This window comes from Passer montanus, unplaced genomic scaffold, assembly GCF_014805655.1.
Source record: "Passer montanus isolate IOZ18808 unplaced genomic scaffold, ASM1480565v1 scaffold133, whole genome shotgun sequence".
NCBI classification, from domain to species: Eukaryota; Metazoa; Chordata; class Aves; order Passeriformes; family Passeridae; genus Passer; species Passer montanus.
In genome coordinates this window covers 676,489-701,166 of record NW_024360166.1, presented here as the reverse complement: position 1 = coordinate 701,166, position 24,678 = coordinate 676,489, and the positions used below count along the sequence as shown (strand labels likewise).

General features: G+C 44.9%; 1 protein-coding gene across 3 annotated transcripts in view; it reads left to right on the top strand.

Annotated features, from left to right (window-relative positions):
• FBXW11 (F-box and WD repeat domain containing 11) overlaps positions 1-24,275 on the top strand; it is a 48,764-nt gene extending 24,489 nt beyond the window's left edge. For all 3 annotated transcript variants that reach the window (XM_039699440.1, XM_039699441.1, XM_039699438.1), the window contains 12 exons: positions 513-575; positions 1,601-1,826; positions 5,154-5,340; positions 6,126-6,216; positions 13,441-13,578; positions 14,106-14,224; positions 14,766-15,015; positions 15,999-16,117; positions 16,644-16,754; positions 17,283-17,361; positions 18,779-18,967; positions 21,960-24,275. In XM_039699440.1, coding sequence (XP_039555374.1) covers positions 525-575; positions 1,601-1,826; positions 5,154-5,340; positions 6,126-6,216; positions 13,441-13,578; positions 14,106-14,224; positions 14,766-15,015; positions 15,999-16,117; positions 16,644-16,754; positions 17,283-17,361; positions 18,779-18,940 — 1,533 coding nt within the window. In that variant the 5' untranslated portion in view covers positions 513-524 and the 3' untranslated portion in view covers positions 18,941-18,967; positions 21,960-24,275. The remainder of the gene's footprint in view (positions 1-512; positions 576-1,600; positions 1,827-5,153; positions 5,341-6,125; positions 6,217-13,440; positions 13,579-14,105; positions 14,225-14,765; positions 15,016-15,998; positions 16,118-16,643; positions 16,755-17,282; positions 17,362-18,778; positions 18,968-21,959) is intronic.
• Positions 24,276-24,678: the final 403 nt, after the last annotated feature.

Sequence of the window (24,678 nt, the reverse complement as noted above, 5' to 3'; positions counted from 1 at the left end):
GTGACTGCCAAGGGTTGTAGACCCAGCCTGGGCAGCGAATTGCAGAGAATGATCCCTTTTCCTAGAGCTGGGAAAAAAGCATATTCTCTTGCATGTAAGTAGTGTATAGTGACTTTCTTTTTTTTTTTTTTTGCCTAGCTGTATGCAATTTAACTTTGGCAGAAAGTGCTGGTTGAATACATTGACAGGTTTAATTGCTTTGGCTTGAGTAGGATGAAAGTGAATTTATTTCCCAGTGAGAAAAGCGTTGAAAGGCTGCATGAAAACCTGTCAAAGGAAATTGAAGCGGGGTTGGGGAGTTATCTTTACAGTAAATGGAATTGATAAACATGTCAGTTAAAAGGGGAATTTATTTATGATACTCAGGTTTTGTGGCCAAAAGTCTTTGAGAATTCCGTTCACTGGGAAAATGAATTTTATCTGTTCAATTGATTTACTTTTTCGTTATGCTTGTAGAGCAAGAAATTGTCAAAGAGTAAAAAGCTGAAGTAATATTTGTTCTTTTTTTCCAGAACACATCAGTAATGGAGGATCAGAATGAAGATGAGTCTCCAAAGAAAAATACCTTGTGGCAGGTAGGACTAACATGAATGTAGAATGAGAGGTTCCAGGACTTTGTATGTTCCTGCTTTTGAGAAATGTCTGAATCTTGGGTCTCCATAATTATCCTTGGATGTCATTGGCTGTATCCTCCTAAAATTAGCTCAGCCTTCGAGTGAAGGATGATGCCAGTGGATAATCCTCAAGAAATTACCAGTTTTGCTCAGATTTTATGGTTTGTGCTGACCTTGGAAGGACAATGCTCTATCAAAGCATCCTTGGGAATAAATTTATATTTCTGAGCATGTGACTGTTGTTTAAAAAGAGAAGTTCAACACGACAAGGACTCACAACCCATTTGGTTTGAAGAAGTTTGGGAATATTTTGGAGCTGTCAGTTGCTCCCCAGCAGCCCCTTGGCTCCTGAGGGGCTCAGAGGAGCTGGCATCACTTTGGGGCTGTGCTCAGTAATTAGCAGTGGCTCCTGCTGGGGTGTTCTGGGCCATCCTGATGTGGAGCTGAAGCTCCTAGGATTTTAATGAGGTGTTCATGTGCATGTCCCAAACATTGACAAGAGATGTTCTGCAAAAACAAACCAAACCCTTGATTCTGAGTTTTTATTTGTGGACAACCAGTGCAACACTGACATGAGGGTCTCGAATTCTTATTTTAACCACCAAAATCTGAGCAAAACATTTGTGGAGACAAACTGCAATGTGCCCAGAAACCACTGCTTTGAGCTGGGAAAGGTAGTTCTAAAAGCAATTGCATCCCTTGGAGTTTAAGTAGTAAGAGGTGTAAGGGAAGAATTCAAGACTTTCAGTGTAAGTAGTAATTTAGGAGCAAAGGCTATGAAACACTTTGAAAAGTCTTTGAAATTCATCTGATGTAACTCATTTCTTGAAGAATGTGTTTTAAAATTAGTTTTGATGATTTCTTTGCATCTTCTTACATGTTCTTCCTTGAGAGAGATTTTCTTAAGCTGTTCCTGTAGCTTATCTATAAATACCAATATTTAAATATACATTAACATATAAATAATGTTCCTTTTCCAACCCCAGATAAGTAATGGAACTTCATCTGTGATTGTCTCAAGAAAAAGACCATCGGAAGGAAACTACGAAAAGGAAAAGGACTTGTGTATAAAATATTTTGACCAGTGGTCTGAATCAGATCAAGTGGAATTTGTGGAACACCTCATTTCCCGAATGTGTCACTATCAGCATGGACATATTAACTCCTACCTGAAGCCCATGTTACAGCGGGACTTCATCACTGCGCTGCCAGGTAAATCCGGGCCGGGGCACGGCACTGCCCTGGGCTGTGCAGCCCCTGGGAACATCCTCTGCCTTCCCACTGTCCTCAGCCAGTGCTGCTTCCTGCTGCAGAGAAGGGCAGCAAGGTGGCTGAATGCCTTCTGTGATTAATTGAGTTGGCCACTGGATGCCAGTGTTGTTCCATGTTAAAATAGTCAGACTGGTGTATGCCAAAGAATTTGTGCTGGAATTGGAACTGAGTTGTCACAAAAGTTGTGCATCTGCAAGCTTTGGTCTGAACTCCGTTTTCATACAGAAAATGCTACTGCAGAGGTATTTTAGTTTAGGAACTCTTGCATTTTAATGTTGTTCTGAGTTTCTCCTTAGATGAGTGCATCTGGTTTGTCTACTCTTGTTGCTGAACTGAGAGCAAAAACACTTTTGGATTTTTATTGTATTGCCCAGCCCTGACTCGTCCTTTCAGTTACTCGCAACCTCTTCTGACACCCACAAGTGTCAGCCTGTGTTGATATGTTCAGATATGAAATCTGTTTTTACACTTGCTTTATGAATTTTTTCACAAAAATGCAGAGCAGCAATAGAGGATATATAGAATTTCTAGATTGTAATCTACTGGTAAAGTTGTATTTATTTTTCGATAAGTTTTTGGAAGAAATTGTATCTCTGGAATCTTGCTGCTAAGGGCAGTGATTCATATGATTCATTGGAAAGGGAAAAGTGTGGACATTGTTTGCAGAGTGGGAATTCAGCCTGGGTAAGTGGTCAGTGTGTTCTGTGTGCCCCTGGCAGCCCACTGGCACAGCTTCGCCCTGAAGTGTGTGAGCACCTGTGGTGGTATCCCAGCAATGCCAGGACAGTTCTGAACACTGAGGGTGGAGGAGGCCATGCAAAGCCTAAAAGCTAAATCCTAAAAATCCAAATCAGCTGCTCCTCCTAGGACTGACTCTCCAGACCCTTCATGTGCAAGTCTGATCTTCAATTAAAATTTTATTTTGTTTGCTTTTATGCCTCAGGACTGATACAAAGTTATACAGATCTTTCATGTTACATATTTCTGCCCTAGAAAATTTTGGGAGCTTTGTGAGGTGACACTTGTTTACACCACATTTGTGTATACCAAAATACATCTTTACAACTTCTGTTGCTTATCCCCAATGTAAATACTGGGAATTGTTCCCATATTCAGCCTTCCTTGAAGGTGCTGTGGTGTGTGAAGAACATCTGTCTAAACTTACCCAGGAGCTTAATCCCAGCTGATTGAAATCAATGCTGTGCTGGGCTGCAGTCACATTAAAGGAGAACTGGAGTACCACTCTCAGGCACATGGAGGGATTTCTGGGGTCATTCTGTGCAGGGCCAGGAATTGATGATCCTTGTGGGTCCTTTCCAACTCAGGATATTCAATGATGAAGATTGAAATCAATGCTGTGCTGGGCTGCAGTCACATTAAAGGAGAACTGGAGTACCACTCTCAGGCACATGGAGGGATTTCTGGGGTCATTCTGTGCAGGGCCAGGAATTGATGATCCTTGTGGGTCCCTTCCAACTCAGGATATTCAATGATGCCTTTTTAAAAGATGGCTTTCCTTGTCTTGAAGAAGTCACATTCTTTTGTTGTAAATAGGAGTAGTTTTTGCTCACTGTCCTGACCAATTTTACACTTGTGAGAATGTAGAAAAAATGGAAGAAGAGTTGATGGAATCTGGCTTCCTTGTTTTCAGTGACAGAGTGGTAACTGTTGCATATTTCCTGATCTAAGTGACTGTTTTGTATCTAATGTTGATCACATTTAGAGAGTTGACATCCCACATTTGGGTTTCATTTTCATACAAAGTGATATTTATACACAGACCTTTGAAATCCCTGTGAATTTTAATTGTTTGAATTTATTATTGAAATTCAACCAAACCTTCAGCTGCTCCCTCTAATTGACACCAGCTCTTTTTTCACCATTTTCTGTTAAATTGTAAAGACTCTGTAGAGGCATAAGGCTGGGTGTCATATTTTCCTTTGAAAAGTCTACCAGTAGATGTCAAATTCATTTTACTTCGGAAAATGGAAAGGCTTTAGTACCTATTTCAGAAATTTTCTAAAACAAATCCCTGTCTTTTGATGTAAAAGAGGGATATGCAGCTATTTCAGGCCTTAATCTGTCTTAAACTTAGTCCTGCATGTTGTCTGACATAAATCTATTCTTGAGATTTTTGCTGCTAGCAGAAGTTCACAGGTTTAAATTGCTACATCCAAAAGAGATGTCAACTGAAATATTTACCCTAATTAACATAATAGGATCAGGTCCAAAGCACAGACATGAAGGACAGGGCCACTAGACATACATTACAGTTACCTAAATTATGTAGAATAAATCAATAAATGAGTAAGACTCACATGTATTAGTTTCTGCTGCTGTTCATTTTTATGAAGGCCATGTGAAATTCAGTGTGCAGTGGAGGACTGTATGAATATACTCTCTTCATGCTCTAAAAAAACCCAGTTCCTTTGATTTGTCAGGACTATTTGAAGCCTAAAGTGGGCTGTCATGAGATAAAGTGGAAAATTAAAAAGGTCGTCATCTCCTGGTTTGAACGTTTTTTTTCATGCTTGGCCAAGGAGTGTATGTTACTCATGAAAATTGAGTTATTCAACATCTCAGGTTCAGGGGAGTTTTGTGGAAAGCAAAATTGCAGGTCCTTTGAAATAAGGAACAGGCTTAGCAGTGACTTTGCCACAGGGAAGAATTTCTCTCCAATATCCCATCTAACCCTGTCCTCTGGCAGGGAAGCCGTTCCCCCTTGTCCTGACTCTCCAGTTCCTGATGCAGGGGAGCTTTCTTGTAGCCCTTTCTGACACTGGCAGGGGCTCTGAGGTTTCCACACAACCTTCCCTTCTCCAGGCTAAACATTCCCAGCACTCCCAGCCTGGTTCTGTAGGGGAGCTGCTCTAGTCCCTCTAGCAGCCCCAAGGCCTCCTCTGGACTTGCTCCAACAGTTCCATGTCCCTGTGTTGGGGACACCAGAGCTGTGATCCCTGCTCCAAGTGGGATTTCAGGAGAGCAGAGTGCAGGGGAGAATCCCCTCCCTGGGCGAGTCCATGCTGCTTTTGCTGCAGTGTTATGCTCATTCTCCCTGCAGGGCAGAAGGATGTTCCAACAGGCAGGAAAGACAAAACCTTGGTCATATTTTGGTGTCTCTGTGTGCACTCACCTGTAACTGGTGCCCCTGCCAATGGCAGTGTTCTCACATTGCTGCCGTGCCCCGAAGCTCTGGATTCTCAGTGTCTTGCAAAGCTGGTTTGGTTGTTTCTGTGCACTCACTGACTGCTCTTCATTTCTTTGTAGAGCAAGGCTTAGATCACATAGCAGAAAACATCCTTTCCTATCTCGATGCCAGATCCCTGTGTGCAGCAGAGCTGGTGTGTAAGGAGTGGCAGAGGGTGATCTCGGAGGGGATGCTGTGGAAGAAGCTCATTGAGAGGATGGTACGCACAGACCCGCTCTGGAAAGGGCTCTCGGAGAGGAGGGGTTGGTAAGTGCTGAGCTCCACTGCTGCACGGCCCCTGCACACATCCTCCCAAGGAATCTGCCCAAAAGGAGCCTTACAGTGAATGGGAATTGCCGAGCAACTGATCTCTGCTGGGGCTGGAGGCCAAAGCTGTCACTTCCCCTTTCTGCTCTGCCTTTGTCCCTGTTCTTTTGTGCTCCCATGTCTGTCACCATTTTTTCTTGCTTGAGTCTGTGCAAATTTGGAATTTCTGTATTGCGAGGAGAACTGTCAGTTCCATCAGCTTACAAAAAACAGCGCCAGCACATTTGCAGGGCTTTTTCTCAAGTGAAGTATTTCCAATTGGACTTCTTCTTTTTTGTTTGGTTGGTTCGTTGGGTTTTTTTGCATAAAGTATAAAATAGCAGCTTGGGCTGCAAAAGCCTCTCAAAGAGAAACCCTTGCTGTTTGTGGCAATGGAGATTTCCTGTCCTTCCCAAGTTTCTGGAGAGCTGTTCTGCTTCAGAAACCTGTTTGCCTGTGCTCTCTAGTGGTGTGCCTGAGCAAAGGCATGTACAGAGCAACGGGATAGCACAAGGATGAAACCTTGTAGAGCAGGAAATCAGAACTGGAAAACACTTGTTATCTTTTTAACCTTGGACATTCTAAATATTTGTTAAATTTCAAAGTCTCAAGGGTTGTAATAATGATACTAAAAATTCTCCCAGGTATTTCTGAAAATACTTGTTTGTTCTGGGCAGGCTTTGCATTCCTGTGAAATTTGGATTCTTTGTGTGGTATATTGAAAACTGTGTTCTCTTTCTTTCTAGGGATCAGTACCTGTTTAAAAACAGACCAACAGATGGGCCCCCCAATTCGTTTTACAGGTCCTTATACCCAAAGATAATCCAGGATATAGAGGTAGGTGTTCTGATCTATCCTGTGTCAGGACAGATGCTGGTGCTGATTTTGGGGTTTCAGAGGTGGTGAATGCTGGAGCAATGAATCTGTGTCACTGTTGCTCTTGAGATGATGTAAAAAACACCCTTAGCAGCTCCCTGGCACAGCAGGTGTGTTGGTTTAGGTGTTAACAGCATCCTTTTTGCATTTAAAGAGTTTTGGAACCCTTCTGAGACTATGGATTTTAATAAAATAGCAGGTTTAGGACACACTACTCCGAGATAATTCCCTGTATTGCTGAATGTTCAGTATATTGGTGATACACTCACTCAGAAAGGTGATCTGAGGTTGATGCCTTAAACAACAATTATTTAAAATGTAACTTATCGCTTCTAAAGCAGTTGCTGACTGCTGCAAATACAGCTTTGGTCCTCATAGGGGATTTTTCCTCTCAACTGGTTTGATGGGAGCAATCATCAGTCCTCTAGTGATGAATCCACAGGGCCATCAGTGGTAAAGAAGTTTCAGATATAAAATTTTGCTTATCTTGTTTTGAGATTTACAGAGCTGGGCTTGCCTTGGCAGTTTTGAAATGTTTCTGATAAATCAGGATCATCCCAGTGTTCTGCCAGCAGGAGAAAATGCATCTTACTCTGTTCACCACAAAGCTCTGAAGTTACACCACAGACTATCATGGATTTATTTCAGGATGGGAAAATATTGGTCTGAAATTCATTAGTGGGGAAATGTGTTTTGATGTTGAAGACAGATGTGAACTAATGGAATCACTGTGTGGAATGGCAGGCAAATGACAATTTGTGCTTCTTGGCACTCAGGAAACAAAATTATCCTCAACTCTGAACCCAGCTGTAAAATGCTTCTGCTGGAAGCCATAATGTATTTTCCAAATACCTTTTTATAAACCTTGATACATCATTTATAGACATTTAAAGAGTTGAGCATGAAATACACCTTAGGCAAAATATGACCAAACTTGATATTTACCTGTGAGCTGAATGATCCACTTAGTTACGGGAGGGGAGATGTATTTTCCCTGTAGGGAATGAGAGTGATGCTGCAATGATAAGCCTGTGGGATTAAGAGCTTTTAGTGTGATATTTTCTTGATTTCTGCACAATTCTGGCCTAGTTCTGTAAAGAAAATGGGCAAAAAGCAGCATGAAACCGTTTGCATAGAACACTAAAACAGTTTGGCATTACTGTAACTCGCACTTTGAATGCTATTCTTCTGAAACTCATTTGTATAAGTGGAACATTTGTGTAGGCACTGTTGTTATTAGAGATGGAAGGACTCCTTGAAAGTGTTCTGAGGGCTTTTGAATTATCCCAATCGGCTCTTTAATGCTTTGGTTCTTTAGTTGCTGTAGATTTGCTTTCCAGTGCACAGAAACAAAGCTCCTGAATTTTGAATACTTCTTGCTGGGATGAAGCAAGTAGGAAAAACCCAAACCCCTTGTGCTTTTCTCATCTCCAATATCAATAATAAACATAAAAAAAAACTTTAGTCTTTGAATAGCTGAGAATGGGAAAAGAATAGGATTTTAAAATGCATTGTAGCAATGAGTGTTTCTGTCACAGCAGATTTTCCCCTGCTTGCCTATTCCCTCAAGCCCTCTGAAATATTCCTGTTTGCCAGGTCTCTGACCTGAAGTGGGGTTGGTGTTTTTGCTGGTAGTCAAGGGCCCAATAATTCTTCTACTTCCAAAAATAAATCACCCTTTAAAGTACTTTTCAGAAATTGCTTCCCTAAAGGGCTGTCAAAAGAAGCTTTTAACACTGTTTAAAATGCAGAGAGTGAGTACCAATAACAACCAAACCTAGCTTTAAAATTAACTTTTTCCTCCTCTTCCTGTTTTTATTGCTCTTCCACAGTTTTGTACTTTCTCCATTCTTCCATGTTTCACAGCAATGTGTAGAAGCTCTGATTTAAGACGTTCATCTTAGATGTGATGAAGAATTTTTTGTCTCTGAATACCAAAATGTTTTTTCTTCAAATATTTGCCTGGATCTTTAATTAAAGGTCTTCCTGTTTCTGTCAGAGGGTCAGAGTTTAGGGAGCCATATTAGCATTTATAGAATTATATACATGTTGCTAAAAACAAATCCAGAGGATGGGATTTTTTAAATATTATTAAATATATTTGATGTAGCACAAAAATCTTGTCATTTGGTATTTTACCACAAAGATTGACCAGATCCTGCTAGATTGTTTCCAATGGTGAGAGTTAGGAATTTATTGCAGCTGGTGCTAAATTGGGTTGTGGGCAGAGGTAAAGAATGTGCTCTCTGATGTCAGAATTTGAAAAATAATCCCAAACCTGAATTAACAATTGGAAGGAAAAATGAGGAATGATAAACAGCAAATTTTAATTCTTTCCCTTGGGCTCTGCTTGCGTTGTGTGTCAAAAGTTCATGCAAGCACAGAGTGGCGGGAGCTGAAGGTAACACAGGCAGGGCTTTGCCAGAGGGAGCTTCCCTTGCCTCTCCAGAAATGTGGTGGTGCCAGTGTCTGTTTACTTCATGCCAAACACATTTTAGGAACATAATGTCACTTCTGAAGTCGTTTGATTTCAAAAAAAAGAGGACATTTAGAGATCAGAAACCAAATTCTTGGAAAGAGATGGTTACTCTCCACCTCCACTGTGAAGCCAAATATTTAATTAGGTTTCATTTCACAAGAGGTGGTCCAGTCCCTCCAAACCTCTCCAAGTCACACGTTGAACTGCCAGGGTTTTTTAGGAGCTTTTTTTAAAGAGAAAACCTTTTTTGATCTGGGGGTTTATCCTAGAAAACTGGACTTGGTGTGAGACCTTGTTTGTGCAGGGCCCTGGCTGGAGCGGGTGGCCATTCCCATGGCGCCCTGTCCTCGGGCACAGAGCCAGCCTGGGAGGGTTAATCCTGCCCACTCCAGAACCCCAGGCCCTGGAATTTTGCCATGTTATTTGTGAAGCGTGGCCAACTATTGTGTTGTCCCCTCAGGATTAGCACAAGTATCTATTTCTGGTGATGAGTTGAGAAGACTTTATTTCATAAATGTTCTCCTTATCTTGAGGCACATGGCGAGTGCCCTCAGTTTGTTTCCATAGAGACTTGGGTCCACCTATTTAAGATGAGAAGAAAAATGTGGTTTTTTCTAAGACTTTAGAAAGATGTAGTGCCAGGCCATCAGATAAACACTCTGTGTTCTTCTGATTTCTGGAAAAGTTTTGGTTTTAGGACTGGAAGGAAACTTTTAAAGCCTTGGGACAGTTTGAAAAGGGAAAGAAGTTGGTTCTTGCCCTGAGTCCCTGCCAGCACTGGGACTTCATTGTTTATGAAGATTGCAGGGTATAATTTCTGAGGGAAATGGGTTTGTTTAGTACTACTCTTAATTATGATGCTGGAGAAATTTTATGTGCATATGTGGGGAGAATCTGGTCAGCATTATATGGCTAGAATTTTTTTCAGCCAGCCTTTGAAATCTCCATTCCACAGGCGCTTTCCAAAAAACATTTCTTAAAGATGAAGCTGGCCGAGGAGAGGGGAGGCTTTGGAGCAGGAGGGACCAAGTTCTTGTGGTGCATGGCACAGATTGCAGCCCTGGTCTGAGCAGGGCAGAACTTCCCCCTCAGCTGCCCTGGCCCCGGGCTGGGGCCCTGGCCTGGCTCCTTCGGTTCCCTTTGCCCCATGGCACTCCTGCTTGTTAACTCAGAGCAGCCCTGGAAGGGGACCTGGGGGTCATTGCTTATCAGACCCTCTTAATTTGACCATGAATGAAATATTAAGTCCTCTCTACCCTGGTGACACAAGTTTATTTATTTATGCCTTCCCTCTGCCATGGTCAGGAGGGATTTTCCTTTTTCCCTTTGAGGAAAGCGTGAGAAGAACAAAGGGTTGGATTTTCATGGCCTAATGCGTCAGAAGAGATCCCTACATACGTAACAAATGTGGATGTTCCTTTTGCTTTTTGCTGTCCCACTTGTCCTGCAGGAGAATTGTGTATTCAGAGGGAACAGAAACTTCTTGGTTTATGGGATTAAGATAAACCCACTTTACTCTGCAATAACATTCACAAGGATAAAAATGCAGTTGTTAGCCAAGGAGCTGAACACAGTGTACATTATCCAGTGGTAAAAAAACCCTGCTCCTAGTAGATTACCCTTAACACTTCCAATGTATAGTTAATGTTCCAGCTGTTAATGAAGATGAATTGCATTTTTTTTTCACTGTGCATCTTCACACCAGTGAATATATTCTGGCATGGTCAAGGCTTGGCTACACCTCTGTATCTTGGACTATTCTCTGTTTGTACTTTTCTCACTAAATGCCTTTCTTTCTTTCAATCCATTTGTGCACCACTTCAGCTGCCAAATGGCTCTCCTGCTGTGGCAAATGCTAGGGCTTTCCCTTGTATGTCCAGATTTTGTTGGTTGTGCAGCATTTGTGAGCTCCTCACTGCTGTTGCTCTGGTGAGCTTTTAGGAGAGTGTGGGAAACTGTGGGTGTGAACTCAGAGACTGTTCTCCCTTTTAGTGGGGAAACCTGAGTTCAGAGGCAGAGAAGATTTTTGAGGGCATCTGTAGAAAATGCAGCAGTGGGTTCTGGATGTCTTGGTGCAGGTTTGGAGCCATAAGTACACAAATAAACTGTGGGATTCTTCAGCCCTGACTCGCTGATGCTCTAAGAGGCGACAGACACAGTGATCTCCTCACCCCTCATACCTGCTGTCCTCCCAGCTTGGTGTATACAGTTAGGATCTCTCCTGGCAGGAAGATGCAGATGAAGACTTTCACTCCCTGCACCATGGAGCAATGACCAGAAATTCCCTGTAGCAGAAGCTTTCATGTGGTTGCCAATTCTTCATTAACCATGTTCCTCTCAGAGGGTCCTCCAGTTGCCCACCCACCCAGTCTGTTCAGTCATCCCAAATGTTATTTCTCTGGATTTGCACATCTGGTTTCACTCCACTGCCCAGGGAAGTGCTGCTGTACATTCTGTGTGTCATGGCTGCTTTCCCAGCATCCCAAGAATTAAGGCAGCGTGAGGGGATTTTACAAGTTCTCCAAAAACAGGCACTGTTTTCCCACAGTAGCCACACCGCATAATGGCTATATGGAATGACATCTCCTCACAGAACTGAACTGTGCACTTGCATGTGCCTTACTGCCCTCACAGAGGTACACAAGACTTTAGTTTCCTTTATCTGAAGCCAGCATTTTCTTACGGGGAGCAGCTGAAGTAGCTTCCTGTCGTGAGCCTGTGAGAACTGAGCCAGCTCATGTCCCCAGTGCCTGGTGAGCAAACTTCCACTGCATGCTGCTCTGTCTGGGGAGCTGTGACCAGCAGCATTTCTGATCTGGGGGGTTCCCAGTGTATTCTGGAGCTGTTGGGAGTGGCTGGCACAGGAAGTTGAAGTGTGTGGAAGTGCTCACAGAGCCTTCACAGCTCATCTGGCACATGCTTGGTGCAAGCTTAGTGCAGACCTTTCCAAGAACAGGGCTTTGGGGAAGCTCTCCCTTAAGACTATTCAGAACTGAGTATCTGAACAGAAATAGTTTCTAAAACTATTTAAATTGGCTGACTGGGATCTCTGATGCCTTATCCCCTTTGCCTCTGGTGTTACTATTACATATTTAAATCTGCTGCCTTCAGATCTATAATTATATTGGCTCCTGCTGTTGATGCCTGCAGTCCTCTCTTGTTTCTGAGGGTCAAAGGAGTTGATGAGCTGCAGTTGTGCCCTCCTAGCCCAGATGAGCTAAAGCTTGGGAATTATCTGTCCTTCCCTGCTCCAACCCTGCACTGCGTGCTGAGCAAGGAGATGAGCTGGGCTGATCTCTCCAGAGCAGTGCCAGCTTTGGGCCCAGTTCCCAGTGTGCCAATCAGCAGGGCACTGGCTGGCCAGGAAAGCTGATCCCAAACTGACACCCTCACTTTTATTGGTTTCCTCACCAAACTGGAAGGGAATGAGGGGGGTGAGTGATCTGTCAGCTGCTCCTCTAGAAGCGTCTCTTCATATTTGTGATTTAGACAAATTCCTGGGGCACATCAGGTTTGTATTAGGACTGGGTATAATTCTCTCCAAATTGCATAATGTGAGACAATTTAAGGAGCAAACAAGTGGAAGACAAAGTGGAAAGTCGGTTTTCCCTTGAAGCAGACATGCTTTCCTAGAATTGGGATGTCATGCTCCACTTCTGTCTTTACTGAGGGTTCAGTCAGTTTTAATCTTGGAGGAGCTGCAGAGGTGCCTGCTACTGCTTTGGAAGTTAGGATTGCATAATAAATATCCTTTTCCAAACAAACTGCCAGTCTGTCATCTTCTCCCCAGGTTTCCATGTAGTATTTGGGGAGAATTCCAGAGAAATAGCTAAACAGATGGCCTATTCTGATGAAAGCATCCCAGCCTGCCCAGGTGCTGCAGGTGTTGGCCTGGAGTTCTGGGCACACGTTCTCTTATGGTTGTGTTAGGATCTTCACATTTCTTTGAATCCAGCATTGATTTTCCAACAAGGACTAAAGCTGATTAAGACCTGAAAATCATGCTGGTTCTGCTATGAAATAGTTTGCAGCTTTTTACAGCATGTCAGGTCTCTCTCCTTAAAAATACCTCTTGGAATGAAAATGTTGAGAATTGCTCTTCCACAGATGTCAAGTGGGGGGAGGAAAGCAAGTTTAGGTTATTTGAAACCTTATAGTTCCTGTTGAGCTTTATTTTTATCAGGATTTTAGGTACTTTCAGGAGGGTTTCATATCTCAACACCTCTTTCCAAAGTGTGTAAGTACAATTAATGGGTGATATGGCTGGGGAAGGGAAAACCCAGGAAATCCCTGTTGGAATCAGCAGTTCTGTAATGTTGGTCACACAGGTGAGGCTAGACAAGGTATCATGTGAGCTCCTGGTCTTATCTTTGCAGCTTTTGTTGGTTGGTCACATAAATGTAGGGGGAAATGGTTCTGGAATGTATCTCTCTAATGGTTCCTTGCAAAATTTTCATTAAGACTGGTTGACCATGATTTCCTCCATAAACACAGCTTTTGTGTTTATGACAGATGTTTATGACAAATGACAGAAGTGCTAATGCTAATTCATTGTGGGTTTTGTGTCTTTATTGGGAGCAGGAGAAGAGATTTGTTTTATGTCCTTCAGCTTCAAAGATGGTGTGTGTTAAAGTGGGAAGCTGGGGGGTGTGGGACAGTCCTGGTGCAGCCTGAGGCCCAACTCCTTTTTTTTGCCCTCTGGTCAGACTATAGAATCCAACTGGAGGTGTGGGAGGCACAACTTGCAAAGGATCCAGTGCCGCTCTGAGAACAGCAAAGGGGTCTACTGTTTACAGTATGATGATGAGAAGATCATCAGTGGCCTACGAGATAACTCCATTAAGGTGAGCACTTCCCTTTGTCCTTGCCCTGGCTGTGAGTGGGGTTCTGCCCTGGAAGCAGCCTGTGCTTTTTGGTGTCTCTTCATGGGACACTGGTTGGTGAGGGTGGGATGTGTGAGCCTGGCAAAGACCTCACTGCATTCTGTTCTGGAAGCCTGGGGCACTGCTAGGGATCACATGGATTAACTACAAAGATTGCCCTGAAATCAGTGTTCCCCCAGGAGAGGGGAGAGGTGTCTGTGTGCCACTGGCCTTGGCTGTGGCTGTTTCATTGGCAGGACTTCACTTCCGTCCTCCCTGGCACTTCTTTGGGCAGAGAGGATTTGATCGACTCATGGTGCTTGGTTATTTTTCACTGTTCTCTCAAAAATTTACATCAATACTTCCTAAAGCTAAAAGGAAGGACAAGGCCCCCTGATGGGGGTCTAGGGGTCTGGTTTTCCTCCTTTCTTCGCAGCTGTGACAATGTTCAAGTCTCAGACCCATGTTCTTGATCTTGATAGGCCATTTACCCTTCTTGTTTCTAACAGATCTGGGACAAAACAAGCTTGGAATGTTTGAAAGTATTGACGGGACATACTGGCTCAGTTCTTTGTCTGCAATATGATGAAAGAGTTATTGTAACTGGATCTTCAGATTCTACAGTGAGGTGAGTGTTAAGTTCTTGTATAAAAATAATTTGAGTTTCAGGGCTGGGAATATTTTCAATAATCTCTAAATATCAGAAAACATCCCTAAGATTAATGTGATATTTTGTATTCCAGAAGCAAGATACTCATACTTGGCAAGGGATCATATTAAATAATTTTTCTTCAAAATCTATTTTGTTCTTTTAGCATTAGGAATTTTGAAGGAATATGACCTGTGGGATTCAAGGCATATCCTGAAGTTTTGGAGTGGCTGATGGCCAACCATGCAACAATTTCTTCAGTTAGGGTTTCTTTTAGTGCCCTCTGGCACGTTGCAGTTGTGACTCTTATAGCGAGAGTGTTCAGTACACGTGGAGCATTGCCTGACTTGCAGTTCTGCTGGCAGCGAGGACACTTCCAGCAGCCATCTTCCTGCCTTGCCTGAGCCCTGCCAGGGGTTAGCCAGCCAGAGCTCTCCCGTAGAGACTGGGGCAGGCTTGTGCCTGTTCTCACCCCACAGAGCCATCACTTCCCTTGGGATAACACTCCTCTCTCCCACAGAGTCTGGGATGTAAATACAGGGGAAGTTCTGAACACGCTGATCCACCACAATGAGGCTGTGCTCCACCTGAGGTTCAGCAACGGGCTGATGGTGACGTGCTCCAAGGACAGGTCCATCGCCGTGTGGGACATGGCCTCCCCCACGGACATCACCCTGCGCCGCGTCCTGGTGGGACACCGCGCCGCTGTCAACGTGGTGGACTTCGATGACAAGTACATCGTGTCAGCTTCGGGGGACAGGACCATCAAGGTCAGTGGCAGAGCTCTGCTCCAGGCCCTTTCTGGTGTCTCTCAGTGAGCAGTGTCCTCTTGCTGGCTCTTGGTGACTTTGGGCACACAACTGCACTGGAATATTTTTCACGGAAAAGCAAAGCCCATTTGCTGTATGAACTCTTAGTCTCCAGATCAGTTGCTCTGTTGAATGTGCCACATCCTGTGACTTTTTCCAGTGGTATTTTTAATTTCACTTGGCAGTTCTGTCCAGACATGAAATTCCTCAGCCGTGCCTTTCCTCACCATGCCTTCCCAGCAGCTCAGCCAGGCTGTGCCATGTTTGAAGGATTCAGAGGCTGGATTTGAAGGCTGTTACATACCAGAAGATTTGAGTTACCCAGAGTGCGCTAATAGAACAAAGGCATTTCCACCCTGCCCTCTGTGAACCAGAACTGCCTTAGCCTGGGCCAAGAAGTTCTTGGCAGTTCCATGTCCAAATCTCTGCCAGAGATCCTGCTGCACTCTGTGTTGGAAAATGAGCCACTTTATACTCTGCGTTACAATTTCAATTACAGTTCATTAAAAATGGGCAAAGTTGATTGAATCCTTTAAGGTTAAGACCAAGCTTAAAGGCCATTTGGACCTTCTCTTACTAAGAGCTTCCTAATAATTTCTTTGGTAAAAAAGCATGAGGGTTTTGTGTTTGCCAACTCCAGTTTTAAAAATTATTTTTAACTTAGGAAGTGTAATCAAGGTTTTGAAATCATTTGGAGTAGTCTCTGCCACCTGAAAATATTTTAGATACAACCCCCAGCTCTTCTCACTGCCATAGCAGTGCCTCTGTCCCTGCTGGGTCCCCACTGGTGCCCGAGCCCTGCTCTTTGCCTCTGAAGATGCTCTGTGGGTTTTCACTCCTCTGTCAGCCCGAGGCCCCTCTGTCTGTGAATTCCTAGTGGCTTCTCATGCGGTGCAGGAGCCCTGTTTGCTGCAGCTCTCAGGGAGTTTGTCCCCTGTCCCCAGGTGTGGAGCACCAGCACGTGCGAGTTCGTGCGGACCCTGAACGGGCACAAGCGCGGCATCGCCTGCCTGCAGTACCGGGACCGCCTCGTGGTCAGTGGCTCCTCGGACAACACCATCAGGTGGGTGCCACCAGCTGCTGGCTGTGAGTGACAGGGGCCTTCTGTCCTGAAAACAGCATTTCCCTCAACTCTGATGCTGCAAAACTTCCTTGGCATGGCTTGCCATTGGAGCAGATGGTTTCTGAATGGGGCTTACCTCAGAGTGGGAGTAAACATTTCACAACCCTGTGAAAGAGTGGGACACTGAGGTTTCAGAGTGAACAAAACCTCTTATCCACTGCTATATCCCCTTGTTGACGGCTGGGAGAGATGGGGAAGACATTGCTCCCTGGTTTTCTTACTTTCTGAACTTCTAATCAATGGCTGACAGAGAACAGAAAAAACTCTGTTAGAATTTCCCAGAATAACACCCATCTGAGCTTTACTTGCATGTGATTCTGAATGATTGCAACAATTTTAATATGTGTACTGTAGCTGCTCTGAATGACACTTTTTTTAAGCAAATTACATACCTCCCACAGCAAACCAGCCAGTAGATGCTTAACCCTGGGTGTAGGAATCAGCCTTTCTCCTGTGTTCTCCCCAGGCTCTGGGACATTGAATGTGGTGCCTGTTTAAGAGTATTAGAAGGCCATGAAGAGCTGGTTCGGTGCATCAGGTTCGACAACAAGAGGATTGTTAGTGGAGCCTACGATGGGTAGGTCTGAAAACAGTTCCCAAAATTCAGCCTTTCTCTTCTGGGGCTCTCAGGAGTCTGCAGACCCTTTCTGTGGGGCTGATGGCAGGACTCCTCTCCAGAGCACTTCTGGCTTGCTCAGTGTCTGCAGTGCAGTGTGGATTCATGGCAGTTACATCCATATCCAAATTCTCCTTTTTTTTTCTCTGCCTGGAGAGTTACTGAAAACAATTCTGGAACTGGGTTTGGCTGTAGGCTTTTATTTGCTCAGTGTCTGCCTGGGGTTGGTGGGCCCAGCTTCAGTCCCACATTGCAGAGGGGTCTGTGTGTGCATTGTCAGCTTGTCTGTCACAGCCATCACAGAGCCATCACTGGAATGGCTGCTGCAAAGACACTCAAAACTACTGGCTTTTACGAGCTTGAGCATTAGTATTTCTCACAGTGTGCTTGATCCTGAGGAAGTAGCTGTAGTGAAAACCTGGCAAACTTTCCGGGGCTTTGGATGTTATTTTCTATGTTTTCATAATGACTTTCTTCTCTTACTTTTAGGAAAATTAAAGTTTGGGATTTGCAAGCTGCTCTTGACCCTCGTGCCCCAGCAAGTACGTTATGCTTGCGTACGTTAGTGGTAAGTAAAAATTAATTAATTTGGAGTAGTCAGGGGTGTTTTAGTGCATTATTGTGGGACAGGTGGGAATGTCAGGATGGTTTATGAAGTCTAGAGTGCTTAAAAATGAAGAATAATTTATTGTCATATCCTGAATGATTTGCATCTGAGCTTAAACGAAGTATCTGATTTCTCTGGTTTGAGATTCTCTGATACTCTTAAAAGTAGAAGAAATCATCATGATACTTATCATATCACTCTGGTTATTGGTATTAATATCACTATAGGGCTGCTTTTAAATTTCCTCTTCTTAACAAAGGGGCAAGAATCTTGTGAGCCTTTCCCAAACTTTTTTTCCTAACCCTTAACTTTGGAAGGAAGAGCTGGGAAGGGGGGAGGAAGCTGAGTCCAACAGATTGCCACAGGAACTCTCAGCTCTTCAGAGGACAGTCACATTTAAGGCTTAAGTTGCTTAAGGTATATTTTTCTTTGTAATGAGGGCTTTGGCTTATGACAGCAGACTTAATTAAAAATAGATGGGGGAATGAATTCCTTGCTCTTTCCACCCAAATGTGTGTGGAACTTTACTTCAGGAGTCAGTTTGACAAGCCCATAGCAACTCAGAGTCCTTGACTGTAGGTGGTGCATGTGCTTGGCATTTCCAATACCTGGAGAAGTGCTTATGTGGCTGGAAATGCTTCTCCTTTTTCTTTCTCTTAGTAGTCGTGGTATAGAGATGTAACTATTCTTTGATTTAGTTTTAGTGAAAAAGTTCTTTGTTTCTATGTTCTGTGGGTATTCTGTAGCTCAGGTTGGACTTTGGGATCACTCTGCCAGCTTGTTCTCCAATAAAGGCAGAGTCCTCACTTTAAATTTAATGAGTGTGGATAAGGTGGACTAAAGGGAGAACCTTTTCTGGGCTTCCTGTGCCACTTTGAGATTTGTTGGAAGAGCTGCTGGAGCATGTGCTCCCCTTCTTATGGCAGAGTTTGAATTCCTGGCTGCTGCTGTGTGTGTGAGTGTGAGGATCCCCTCAGCAGGTTGGAGCTGTGATGTACTGTTTGGGGCTGCACAAAAACAGAATCAGCAGAGAATTCTGCAGGAGAAGGAGCCCTGGCAGAGCATCAGTGCCAGCCAGGGGCCAAAATTGCTGCTCCTTGGTGGACAGACAGCTTCCATCTGGAATAATCTCAGCCTGTGGCTGGGCTGGGCCCACTGAGGGAGGCTCAGGGTACAGCACTGAATTTGGGAGCAGTGTGTTTTTTGTAAAGAATTTACATACAAAAGCAGCTTTTCTTTGATCTGTGTATAATTATTAAGGTTTTTTAGTCAGCATAGCAGAGTTTGAACATACCTTGTGTGTCCAGATCCCTGTGTGATACCAGTTCACTGCCATGTTTCCCTCTTGCCTTGCTGACTTCTTGCTTCCTGCCCACAGGAACATTCAGGACGTGTCTTTAGGCTCCAGTTTGATGAATTTCAGATCATTAGTAGTTCCCATGACGATACAATTCTGATTTGGGATTTCTTAAATGTGCCACCGAGTGCCCAGAACGAGACCCGCTCTCCATCTAGAACATACACCTACATCTCCAGATAACAGTCTGCACTTTACTGCCCTCAGAAGGTAAGGCTGGGTCTGGGAAATGTCTGAAACACTCCCTCTGCCTGCAGCTCAGCTTAATGAGGTTTTCCTTAGGAAAAGAAAACCTTTTTATGCCACTTCTTTCCCTATCTAGTCTTTGTGTGGTCATGCTCCAGCATGTCTTGTAGGCTTCCCCCTTCTGTAAGGCCTCATGGTTGTAACTGGGTGTTCAGGCATGTTAAAAAGAGCTGTCATGTATTCACAGCATTGCTGGGAATTGAGGAGCTTTGGTGTATGGCACAGACATTCCAGCTGTCCCATGAAGTGGGAGCTGGTGGGAGCTCTCCATGTACCTGCTGGCTGTGGGGAGCTGTGCAAGGAGCAGTGCAGGGCCTCTGCAGGGATCTGAGCCTGGGGCAGGAACAGCAGCTCTCTGAGGAGCACAAGTGGCAGGGAGAGCTCTCAGAGCTCACCAGCACAGCTCAGAGCTGTCTGAAATAGAGCCCAGAACTCGCTGGAGTTTGGTTCCCTTTCCCAGTCACTCAGTCAGTGCTCAAAGCCCTTTGTTGGGAGTGTGGATTCTTCTCTCTGCCAACAATTGCACTTCAAACTACACCTACCTGTGAGTGCTGGGGCTTGGAAATACAGGCACTGCCTTCCAAAGCACAGCAGGCTCTGCCAGTGCTTCCCAGGAATGGAGGAGACACCACAGCGAGAGGAGCTGGGAGTGACATTGCCCCAACAGGAAGGATTCACTTTATTTGAAGTAGATAATGAGTGCTTTGTTTAAACGTGGTGTGGAAAGCCTTCCTGTAAGAAGGGGGTTTCATTGTCTCTCTGGATACATTTGTCCCTGCTGTGGCAATGTATTCCTCAGGTTTTTTGCATTCCTGCAGGACCTCTGTGTCTGGCTGGGAAATCCCTTCCCTTGTGGAGACACACTTTGAGGTGCTTCTGCTAAAAGATGAGTTTTCTTTCACCACAGGAAGGGTTAGCTGCCTTCCCTGCTCCTGAACTCCTTTAAAAGCACCAGGGCAGCCTCCTCTCTGGATCTGACACTGGGATCTCTTGGCACATTGCTTTGCAGGGTTGGAGCCAGCAGTTGGCCATTGCCAGGCTGAGCTGCCTCTCAGCATTCCTGTACTCAGGCCCTGCAGTATGGAAGAGCTCTAATGCTGTGAGCATGGGCCATGTGCAGAATCCCAGCTAAACCTCCCCTTCCCAGCAGGTTTTAAGAACCCTGCTGCAGGGGTAGCTTAGTGAAACTCATGGAATGGCTCATCCTGCCTGAGGCAGGACAGGGACACCTGGAAAGGCTGCATTTTATAAACAGTCTCCATCTGCCTTCCAGTCCTGCATCAGTGCTTGCTTCAGTTAACTAAAATGATAATTTGAGATGGACAAAATCTGTTTTTAAATTACAGACTGGGCATGGGTTTTTAAAAGCCACATATAGGGTGTCTTAAGCACAAAAGAAACACAGAATCATGGAATATCCTGAGCTGGAAGGGACCCACAAGGATCATTGAAATCCAGCCCCTGGCCCTGCACAGACCCCCAGCAATCCCCCTGTGCATCCCTGGCAGCGCTGTCCAAAGGCTCCTGGATCTCTGGCAGCCTCGGGCCGTGCCCATTCCCTGGGGAGCCTGGGCAGTGCCCAGCACCCTCTGGGGGAGAACCTTCTCCCAAAATCCAGCCTGAGCTGCCCTGGCCCAGCTCCAGCTGCTCCCTCAGGTCAAGAAATGAGGAGTTGTATGAAATTCCTGTCATTCCTTGAGCAGCACCATGCTGGTGTCACTTGGCCACGTGGCACACATGGCTCCATCTTTGGGGTTTGCCAGGGCAGGGGGAGATGCTTTTGGCAAGGGGTTCTGCTGCTCACATCCTGCACACTTGGCAGTTGAGCACAGCTCAGTCTGCGTGGCCCAGGAGGCACAGCTGGGACTACACAGCCCCCAGGTCCTGGTGTTGGTAATGACAGTCCCTTAACAGCTATTTACTCTACTGCAGAGATGCTGTGATGTCACTTTTTGACAGGTTTGTTCTGACTTCAGAATCCAAAACCCCTAAATCTACATAAAATTATGGTCAAACAGCTAATATTTCATCATGACATTTAATGAAACAGTTTCATAAGCTTTCAAACATCAGTCTTGCAAGTTTTGAAGCAGCCCTGCACACGTTTTTACAGGCTTTGTAGTGTGAGGCTCTTCAAAGTGGATCAATTTTGACAGTCCTGGCAGTTGGCTGTGAGAGTTTTATTGCTTTCTGTTGAATTCCTGTTGTTTATTGTAACATGATAAAAATTGTTACCATATGATAGTCTCATATTCTGGTATTAAGCATTAGGCATTGGGCTGAGGGAAGGGAAGCCAAGAGCAAGTGCCTAATGATGTTTCAACCTTTCATGTGAACGTCCTATCAGAAGAGGGAAGTTCTCCCTAGTCCATTAAAGAGGTTTTGGGAAGTGGCAGGTAAAATCAAAGTTCAGATTTAGTTACACTCAGACCTTACACTGCCTCCAACCTGATAACAGAGCCATCAGGCTGAAAATGGGATTATCAAAGTATTTGGGGGTTTGGTCTGTTTTCCTAAAAGCTGCTCATGTATTAAAGCAGTTGAACTTGCCTCCTGTGCAGAATTCTTCCTCTGCAGTGTGAGGAAGAAAGAACAATCCCCTGGCCATTTGGGGTGGGTTCAGGGGGCTGAGCTGGAGGGTCCCTGGCTGTGCCTACCAGAGCTGTGGCTTTGTGAGACCAAACTGCCTGTGGGTCACTGCCAAGGACCAGAGCCATGCAGAGCCTGGCTCTTGCTGCACTGGGGCTCAGAGCCCTGGGGCAGCTCCCCTGCAGGAGGGGCTGCACTGGGGAGTTCCTGGCCAGTAGCCCTGGCTGTCCTGCATGAGTGTCACCTCCTGCACGTGCTCTGCCCTTCCCCTCTTAGCCTGGATGCAAAGGATGCTGTAGGCCTGAGCACCTGGGGATGCTGCTTCTCTGTGCCTCCTCTCAGCTCACTTGTCTTTTGTCTTTTTCAGGGTTCCACAGTCTTGAACTACTGGATTTTTGGCTACTACATGCCTGAAGATGATTGACAGCTAAAGTCAGAATTGGTTCTAGATGCTGTGTAGATGCAAAGCAGCACAATTCTATATCTAAATTTCTTAATCTTTCCTGCTCTCAGTGGTCGTCTTTGAATTTGCTACAAATTCACTGACTTGGAGTAGATGAGTTTCAGAAGCCTATCCTTCCCTGCTGTGAGAAATCCAAAGCTTCACATGTAAATTGTCCGTAGAAACTGAACTCTGATGGCTTGTTTTTCAGATATAAATCAGAAGTCAAGAAAGGACTTGGCCTAATTTATATTGCTTTGCACTTTTGTCTGACTTTAAAGGAAAAAAACATTCTCCAGTGAAATTTGGGTGCCAAACACATGCCCAGAATGTACAGAGCTTTGCTTTCCAGTCACCACTGTCCTTTAGGCGTTCCCCATGGCAAGTTCAGAGCCCGTTCTGTTCCATAGGTGTACGTTGGACTCTTAGAAATATTTCTGAGTTGCTCAGTAATATTTTTGGATTACAGTTTACTTGTTTCTGCACCAATAATTTCTTTTAAATTAAAGATTCCCTGTAATTCAGGCTAGGTTATCTGAACTAGTTGTATAGCACTGTCTTTTCCTTTGCCCTGTGCTCTGTACTCGCTGTCCTGCGCTTCCTGATGTTTGCTGTAGTCCCCCTCCTTCCCTGTGTGCTTCCCTCATCTCGGATACTGTGTAAGCATGTAGATACCTTGTACAGACAGCAGAGCCTCTGGTGCCAGCCTCAGGGTGTCCTGACACTACACACTAACAGTCAGCATGGTGGCACTTGGCAGCAGGATGTCCCAACCCCTGGCACTGGTGGTGACATTATTACTTAGACACTGTCTCTGCAAAAGGAGGTTTTCAGTATTCATTAGTTGGATTTTTGTTTTTGTTTTGGTTTTTGTTTTGGTTATTTTTTGGTTGGTTTTTTTTATGGGAACTACATATTTTAAAATGTAATTTCTAAACTTTTTAAAAATTAAAAACTGTTTAATTTATGTTCTGTATCTTATATTTTTGTGCTGCGGGATTTGCAGCTGTGTGTCCGATACCAGTGGGGCCTCACAGCCCCTGCTGATGTCCTCAGTAGCATTAGTTTGGCTGCTCAGTGGAGACGATACCATGGGCCAAAGTTCCATTATTTATGTTTCATTTGTGACACTTCCTGACGGTGAGAGGAGCTCGTTCCAGTCACTGCTCTGCTTCCTGTGCCAGTTCTGTGCTGGTGTCTCAGGAGAATCGGCTGCCGCGTCCTGGCTCCTCCATGCTTTTGTGAGGGAGCCTCCATAGCTGCTTCTTCAGTTCTCACAGTGTCCCCTGTCATCTGTGTGGTCACACAACCCCCTGCGTTGTCCTTGGCCAGGAGATGTGGAGCAGTGCAAGGTGGATTTTCTGTCGCGGGGCCTCTCGGTGCCCGCGGGCGCGGTCCCGGCTGCCGGGGCGGGCTGGGCTGGCACGGGCTGTGCTGCCATTCCTCTGTGTCTGTGCTGGTGTGTGCTGGCAGCAGCTGTTGGCTCTGTGGGGTTGTTGCCTTTCCCTGTGCAGTCTCGGGGCGGGTGGTGCCGAGGGACAGTGGGGGAGCTCGAGGTGCCACAGCCCAGCCCCTCAGGGGTCACCGCAGGGGCTCCCTGCCCACCCTCCCCGTTGCTCCAGCTATTTATTCATCCAGATGAGCGAATGTGATGAAGTCCAGAAGAGCAAACTTGCTCCTGAGCGTCCATAAGGTCACTTTTTGGTAAGCTTGACAGTAGTTCGTGCAAGTGTCTTACTTTACCCTTCTCATCTAATAGCTTTAATATTAAACTGTTAAAAAAAGATCTATTGCAGCCCTGAAGAAAAAGGTTCTTTGTTTCTGAAGAGCGGAGTCCTTTTTTTTAAAATGCATGTGTAAGATATAAATTCCTGTTTTTCCTTGGGAGATAATGGTATTTGGACATGCAGTCTAAACTTCTTTGTGCTTTGTGTAACATAGCAGTGGACTTTTGTGATTGGCACCCAAGGAACTCGACTCCTGGGATTCATGGTAGTGATCCTGGCTGCACTCTGGACTTTGTTTTGCTAACCATAATTGAGCAACTGTACATTACTGCGATATTAATGTTTCGAAGCACTGGGATAGTCTAATTCTAACTTGTAATTATGTTTGCCAATTATCTGTTTGGAAAGTTGGTGTATGAACAGCTTCTTGAAACTGTTAAATTGTACAGATATCGTTCATGATCTAAAGCTTTGTACTGTGGAATGTGCTTAATAAAAAAAAGTTTGAACTTAATTTGTCACATGAATGGATGAGTGATGTCATCTCAGCAGAGTTTGGGTGCGAGTTAAGGATGGACTGGAGCAGCCTGGCTGGGGAGGGCCCTGCCCAATAAATGTGTGGAAGGCACAGGGCATGTGGAGCCAAGCCCATGTGCCACAGCCCAGCTCCTGCTCTGGCACAGGGGGTGGCAGCTTCTCTTTCACCCTTCCCTTTCTTCGGGACAAACTGGGAGGAACAGTGAGACCTGGAGCTGAGCTCATTCACCCTTCACAGGGATCTGAACCCCACTGCTTCTGCAGGAACATCACAAGGAATTTTTCTTACTTCACCAAGAATGAAGATTGAATATTTAAAATACCACCCATCTCCTGGCTTGTTGAAGCGACCTCCATGCCTTGAGCTGTGCAGAATCTTC